Below are 8193 nucleotides of genomic sequence, written 5' to 3'. Positions count from 1 at the left end.
TGTAATACCATGAGTGGTGAAAATACAGGTAGGTCTTATAGTACTATTGGAAGACAAGCATGGAAAGCTCTTCAAGAAAATATAAGATTTCATGATTCCAAATACTTTTTTATTTGATGTCAATATTTTGTAGATTTTATTTTTGTTCATCGAATCTACAGCTTAAAAATGTGCTAAAATTTCTGTAGGTCTCCAACGCCGATTTAGACATGTGTTTGTTTGTACATCAATTGTAGAAGCCATCGTCTAGCACTGTGCGTCAAACACTTGATGAAATATTTTCCTGTACTACAGGATGTAGATCTTGCTCTTCTGGTCATCTATAAGCTGTTTGACAAATCAACTCAAAAGTTTGGTCTTTTTAAGGATGTACAAGCTAGTTATGCAGAAAAGGAGTTGGTCATAAGACGAGCAGCTGCTACAAGATGGTTATCACAGGGAGATGCATGCAAGAGAGTCATTCAAAGATGTATTCTGGTAAGTAAATCCAAACATTTGGTTTAATAATAAGATTTTATGAAGTCAGTTACACACATGTAAACTCTTAAGTTATTATTCATATTGTAAACTATTTCTAATAATTCCAGATTGTTGACACTCTTGATGAACTCTTAAGTAGAAAGAAGCCAGAAATAGTTGATGTACGAGATTCCATTACAAACAAGAATACTGTAGCAGCTATTCTTGTATTATATGACGTGCTTCAACCAGTTTCCATCTTCTGCAAGTATCTTCAAGGATCTGTAGATTTCAGTATGGTTACAGTAATGCTAAAGGTAAAAATCTTATACTTGCTACAAATTATATGAAAGAATTGATTGATTGATTTATTAAAATAATATCGACTAATCTACACATAAGTCATTTATCCACTTCAGGATCTTAACGATTCACTTCACAACCTCATTGAGAGATTTCGGGGAAATCTTACCCACCAAGATCATGATGATGGAATTTACCTTGGAAGAATAGATGATATATTTGCAGAAATTGATGAGAGAACTGTGTTTACAAGGAGGTTAAGGTAATAATGATATGGCAGTTCAGAGAGCCAATTATTTTTATCAAATATTAAAAAATTCATACAAACTATTACAAAATATAATCACTCAGGGACAGACAGGTGTACACACGAGAGAAAGTAGTGAAGGAACTGGCAATTCCAATGGTTCATAAGCTCGTCCAAGAGTTGGAGGATGGATTCCACCTCTCACCAACTCTTGAATCATTTTCACTTTTCAACAAGATTCATCTACATGTACCAGACAATAATGTAGAACTTCAAGATTTTGGCAATGTGAATTATCAAAAATTAATGTAATCAAATAATTGTGTAAGTCATTGCATATTCTGAAAATTTCAATGTATAATCAAACACATGAATCTTAATTTTAAGTTTTAATAACTTAATCATAAATGTATATGATTTCAAAAAGGTATATATTAAAACCCTCACATCTTATTATGGTTTGATGAAAGAAGATGTCTTCCTCAGACATACAACAAATGCTCCTGCTTTGTTTAATAAAAACAACGCTGTAGCAGAGTTCCAGTGCTTTAAACATCAGATGTTTATGTATAGGTAGCACTCCAGTTCAAAAATATGTTGTTTTGAGTTTTGTTTCCTTTATTATTTGTTACATATATTTTGTAGTTGATTTTTCCATTCAGCAGAGTTGTTTGATGGTTGGGTGTTCACATTTTCAAGTTAGAAGTGGCATGGATTCTTTTAATATTTATTTTACCTACCAATTGAATTATGTGAAAGGCTGTTTAATGAAGAATGACTATGAATAATTGCAGACAAAGGGAGCCAGCAAATGATCTGCTGCAGATGTTCTTGGATGATGCAGTTATGAGACACACCTTCCCGTGCATGTTCACGCTGGTCTTCCTCTCCCGTTTAGTTCCCACCAGCACGGCCTCTGTGGAGGGGATATTCAGCTTGATGAACTGCCTATGCACTGAGAACAGGAACAGACTGGGACAGGACACTCTATGTGCTCTCATGAGAATTTGCAGACATGGTAGTCAGTCACTGACGCCACTGCAAGTGTCTAGCATCAAAGACACTTTCAAAAACATGAAAGCTAGAGAAATAACTTGTAAAGGATGGAATACTACCTGTTTTGTTCTTTATTTTTGAAATAATTAATTTCTGATACACTGCTAGAAAATTCCCAATTTGTTTCATTTTGACGCTTTTTTCCAAATTGAATGGGTACCGGCACCAGTACCAATGGGTAGGGAAAAAAAACGCTGGATATTGACGACGTTACTTTGAAAATGTTGACTTTGAAAACAGTCATATTGTTAGCCCTGTTATCGGGTCATAGAGTTCAAACTCTACGTGGGTTGTCGATAAATAAACCGAAATTGACTAAAGCTTCTGCAAAATTTCACATAGAGACTATACTAAAGCAAAGTAAACCTGGTCGACATTTATCAATAATTAATCCACGAGCTACCATGATAGACTCTGAATATTAATTTGGCGTAAATGACGTTTCTTAGTGAAACCTTGTTTCATCATTTGTCTCCAAATTTCCTTGTTCACTTCAGGAACCATCACCTTTTCACAATTTCTAGGTCTTTTATGCACTTCCTTCTTTTTTTGACACTTTCAATAGCATGTTGCTTTGAAAAAGCCTTATTGGTAATATATGCCAACTTTTCAGCCACAGCAGGCCCCACATCATCCTCATCCTCATGTAAAGCATCCATTTCTTCCAGCACCGAGCCTTTACTTTCTGATGATTGTGAATTTTTACCAGTAGCTGAATTAAGGAGACTTTTGACACCATCCGTGTCATCATACTCAACTGATGTCTCCCCCTCCTCTATTTCTGCAAAAGAGCGCTTGGAGGTGGAAGGGTGGTCAGTGACCATTTGTTGTGGATTTGCCGCTGCTAATGCAGTAAATGCATCACCAATTTTGTTAATGCCAGTGGTAACAGATTCCATCGTGCTTTGAATTGTTTTCAATGCACTAAAGATGTTTTTTTGAATCTGATGATGTTTCATCATTAGAAGGCCACAACAGGGCATCCTCATCATAACCAGTAGCCATGATACTTATTTACAAAGTTAATCCTTTGTTCACTTAACACGCGGGAAAGTCTTAAATAACGGTGATATTCTAGTAAAGATAACAAACCCACACTGAAGCAGAGCTGAAAGCGCACCGAGGTCTGATAAGCTAGCGCTATCTCATTTGGTTTCGTAATGACCTTGATAGTGATGAAGTAGAATGTACATTACACATGCATAAGCATCATGGATGAATTGTATGTCCATATTGGCTCTCCAGGATTTTAGAAAAACAGGGTTATAGTCGTTGATCCTTAGTTCATCTAATTCTCTTTTTAAAGAAAAAAGTTGTGGTTTTTATGCCCCGCCACGAATATGACCGGGGCATATAGTGTTTGTCATGTCCGTCTTCCGTCTGTTCTTCCGTCGCGATTTGCGTTTTAACTAAGTTCAAAGCTCAGTTTCAAAGAAACTATCAAATATATTTTCATCAAACTTCATATGCTGATAGATATTGATGAGAGCTTTGTAACTGCATCAAAATTTGTGGACTTTGATCTTTTCTTTGACCTTGACCTCACTTTTCCTAAATTAGTGTTTAGCTTAGTTTTTAAGATACCATTCAAGATAGTAAAATCAAACTTCATATGTTGATACATACTGATGAGAGTTACTCAACTGCTTCAACATTTTTGACCTTCAACTTTCCTTTGACCTTGACCTCACTTTTCTTTAATTAGTGTTTAGCTCAGTTTTAAGGAAACTATATTCATGATAGTATTGTCAAATTTCATATACTGATACATACTGATGACAGCTATACAACTGCATCAACATTTTTTGACCTTGACCTTTCCTTTGACCTTGACCCCACTTTTCTTAAATTTGTGTGTAGCTCAGTTTTGAAGAAACGAAGATATTTTTATCAATCTTCATATGCTGATACATACTGATGAAAGCTATTCAAATGCATCAACATTTTATGACCCTGACTTTTCCTTAGATCTTGGCCTCACTTTCCAAAAATGTCCAATTAGTTCAATGAAACTATTTAAATAAAACCTTGTATGGTAATATTTATTGATAAGAGCTATTCAACTGAATCATCATTTTCTGACCTTGACAATTTCTTTGACCTCGGCCTTACTTTTCATACCTCGACCTTACTGTCCAAAAATTTGTGTGTAAATCAGTTATAAAGAAACTTTTACAGATTGTTCATGGCAATTCAGTTGTGTCATAATCTTCTGACTTTCATCTTTGCCTTGACCTTAAAATTTTTTTTTTAAAATCATTTTATCATAGTGTATTCTATTGAATCCATATAAGATTAATTTATGAAACTCCTTTACATATAAATCTCTTTGGGTGCATTTCAAACTTAACCGGATTTTTTTCTTCAATTCACTTAACATTTCGAGATAGCAGCTATTTTCTAATGGAGAACAATCTCAGTGCACAGTGTGATATCCATTTCATGCGAGTATAATTTGTTTTCTGTTATATGTTATTTTGAATCATGATACCTTTTCTATTTATAATAGACAGCATTTAAGCAATGCAAAATAAAAAGTGATATTTTTTTAAATACAACACTTGACGTTGTCGTAGAAATAATGTATTAGATTTAATAACAATAAAGAAGAGTGTTTAAAAGGTTTCCTTTTTTTACAATGTATTTATGTGTGATATGACGTAAACAACTCAGATTTGGCTGTATTGAAGGTTTTAGAATGAATAACATTAGAGAACAGTGTTTCAAAGGTTCTCTTTACTTTTTAAGCATTTGTGATTTGACTTGAAGACAACTCAGATTTACCTGTATAAAAAGCTAGCACCAAACCCAACTAATGGTGTTAACCCTGATAATTATACATTCACAACAAGGGAATTCCTGATTGAAAAAGCACTTGCTGTTATTTTTGTATTTCTGCGAATTCCTACTTTTATTGAGGTATCAATATGAATTTCTTCTTTTTTTTCATGTGTTTTCTTTTTAATATTTCTTTTTATTTAAACCTCCTTAGAAAGATTTTATATTTAAAAAAAAATGTCTTAAATTTATTTTTTTTTATTTATTCATGAATGAAGCACAGAAATGATCTGGTAAATACTAATGTATTCTTCATTCAACATGTATGGAACAGTCAACCAAACGTGATTTGCAGTGGTTTGAATTCATTTCATATTATTTTTCAACAGCAGAATTCAAAATTTAAAACTACTAAAACTATAAATAAGTAGAGTTTAATAGCGTAGTTGTAGTGCTATTTATGTTCCCCAAACGAAGTTGCAGAACATATGGTTTTTACACTTTTTTGCATGACCAATTTACTTGATATCACCGTAATTTTTTAAAAATTCTTTGACACCTACAATATAAAGACATAATAAAAATATAGATAGGATGACGTGGTCAACATGCACATGCATGTACGTTCACTTCATTAAATGACCAAATATATTTCATATAAATATTATATTTTTTGAAGATATCTTTGATACTGAGAGTATTATGATATCTTAAAAATGTAGACAAGATGACGTGTTCCTCTTGCTCATGCATGCATGTGTGCACGCTTGCAACGGGAAAAATGACCCAATATACTTGATAATGCCGTAATTTTTATAATTTTTGATAAAATGCTTTGAAACTCGAAATATATAGACATATTAAAAATTTTGACAAGATGGTCAACATGCACATGCATGCAGTGCACAGAAGCAATTAGTAAAATGACCAATATACATGATATAACCGCAACTTTTACTTTTTTTTAAATGCTTTAATACTCAGAATATAAAGATATATTTATAGTGTAGACCAAATGACATGGTTATCATGTACATGCATGCACTTGCACATGTGCAATGCATAAAATGACCAAAATACTTAATGTAGCCGTAATTTTGTATTTTTATTGAATTTTTTGATACTCAGAATATAAAGATATATTGATAGTTTAGACAAGAAGACATAATCATCATACACATGCGCGTGGGTGCAATGCGTTAATTGACTGATATATTTAATATCACTGTAACTTTTATATTTTTTTGTTTGAAATCCTTTGATGCTGAGATACAAAGTTATATTAATAGTGTAGACAATATGACTTGGTTTTCTTGTGCATGCATGCACTTGCGCACGTGTAAGATGCTGAGTACAGGTCTAAATCTATATAGCCTTCCAACTGCAATTCTGGCATTTTAACTTCTGATAATGTATTATTCTCAAACAGGTATTAAGAGAAAAAAAAACTGACACAAAAGCATATAAAAACTAATTTTTTTTTTTACAGATCATGCAGAGCATTAAGAGAACTTTTGATCAACTCGAAAATACTGAACTTTTCATTTTGGGTGCTTTGCACAAGATTAAAAAGGAACGATGGATGAAGGAGAAAAGGACTTAGAAGCTATTGCCAGAAAATGTAAATCTGTGGTTAAATCTCTTCAGTACAAATTTGATAGTATTTTTAAAGAAAATGAAAATCTTAAGAAAGACATTGAAACTTTAAAAAAGCAATCACAAGATATGGAAAAGGAGAAAGACAAACTGAAAGAAGAGTTGAATCAATCGCAGTCCATTGTGTCATCTGTGTTTTTATTCCGACAGTGATAAGCATTCTGATGAGGGTTTGTCAGGGAATACAGCAGGAAATGGAGAAGATGGACAGTGGAGTGCACCTTCAACACCAGAAGTGTTATAAATACAAATGGAAAAATGAGAATTAATTTATTAACCATATAGTTTTGGAGCTATTGTAAAAATTAATTTTTCGACATGTTGACCTTTGGCAAAACCTTAAGTCAAATGCTAACTAACTTTTTTCATACTAATTGTTAGGCCATTATTTACACACTGGATTGTCGACTGATTTTTCCGTTATTTCCCGATCATGTCGAGCACACGGCGGGTGTGACCGGTCGGCAGGGGATGCTCACTCCTCCATGGCACCTGATCCCACCTCTGATATCTTAGAGGTTGGCGTTTGCCCTGCTCCTTTTTTGTAATGTTTAATAAACTTTAGAGCTCGAATACTTTTCGTTATCTCCATATATTTCAATTTAAAAGTGATGAAATAAATAAGAATATTTATATTTTTTATTAATGCTTTAGCATTGATTGCACATATGTGCATATGACAAAAATTTGACGCCCGTATCAGTGTATATTACAATGTTGGCTATATCTGAACAAAGAGATGTTTTTAATATTTATAATCCAGGAAAAATATAAGCACCTTCAAATTAAATCAGATGCTTACTGTTTTGTATTTAAAATTAAAATCGCAGTCCAATTAATTGTATCCACCCACAGTCTGCATATAGCTCTCTCCTCCAAAAAGGGAGGAAATCATACATTAGTATTTTCTTATGAATATTTTGCATAGATATGTATACAACCCCCCACCCCACCCCACCAAAAAAGTAGCTACTAAGGAGTTGAAATTGGGAATCAAATTTTGCAAAATGAATGTTTAAAACAATCATTTTGTAAAATTTGATCAATACAGAAAAAAAAATCTGAAAGCAAGACCATGGTAGTCATAAGTCTTTTAATTATTCTTTAAGCATCCCTATGCTGAACGGTTTTGTAGCAAACCTTTTTTTGAAGGGGTACAATAAAATAATCATGTGAATGCCATGAAGTTGGAGGGGGGGGGGTCTGATAATTTTTGTCAGGTCAGTGTTGTGATTGAACACGCTGGAATAATCTTGGGTTAAGGCCCATACCAACCCTCAAGTCAAGCAATCTTGGTGATAAGTATGAGCTTCTTATGTCCTCCATTACATGATATGGTAAGGACGGGAATTTATACATTTTTCTACAAGTGACCTTGGACTTGATCAAATGACATTGGCTCAAAGTCATAACACACCATCAAGCAATTTTTATACCAGGCATGAGCCTGTTGTGTACCTCCATTACAAATTAAAGGTACAGACATGATGACTTCGGCAGACAGGCGGACATGGTGATTTCTAACACCCCTCCCCCCCCAATCCATTTGCAGGGGGTATAATAATATTGTATGTAAAATTATGTTTTTGTTTGTTTGAAAAAATCTTGGGACTAGAATTCAGAAAACTGTGATAAGGAGGGTAGGGAGAAATTGAATGTCTATAGAATGTTCTTTTATAATTCTATCAACTTTA

The 8193-nt window shown here is 33.5% G+C and overlaps 1 protein-coding gene across 1 annotated transcript; it reads left to right on the top strand.

Annotated features, from left to right (window-relative positions):
- Positions 1-625: 625 nt before the first annotated feature.
- On the top strand, positions 626-2096 carry LOC133198722 (uncharacterized). The gene is made up of 4 exons (XM_061334739.1): positions 626-776; positions 879-1024; positions 1114-1297; positions 1804-2096. The coding sequence occupies exons 1-4, from the start codon at positions 756-758 to the stop codon at positions 1822-1824; spliced, it is 372 nt and encodes a 123-aa protein (XP_061190723.1). The 5' UTR covers positions 626-755; the 3' UTR covers positions 1825-2096.
- Positions 2097-8193: the final 6097 nt, after the last annotated feature.

Source organism: Saccostrea echinata, unplaced genomic scaffold, assembly GCF_033153115.1.
Source record: "Saccostrea echinata isolate AGI-Se365-2 ecotype Australia unplaced genomic scaffold, CSIRO_AGI_Sech_v1 ptg000033l, whole genome shotgun sequence".
Taxonomy (NCBI): domain Eukaryota; kingdom Metazoa; phylum Mollusca; class Bivalvia; order Ostreida; family Ostreidae; genus Saccostrea; species Saccostrea echinata.
Note: the sequence above shows the minus strand (reverse complement) of the source record. Positions and strands in the feature narration are given on the sequence as shown.

Coding starts and splice junctions, on each gene's coding strand:
- LOC133198722 (XM_061334739.1), top strand. CDS start 756: ATGGTTACAGTAATGCTAAAG. Junction 777..878: donor TGGTTACAGTAATGCTAAAG/GTAAAAATCTTA, acceptor TATCCACTTCAG/GATCTTAACGATTCACTTCA. Junction 1,025..1,113: donor GTGTTTACAAGGAGGTTAAG/GTAATAATGATA, acceptor ATAATCACTCAG/GGACAGACAGGTGTACACAC.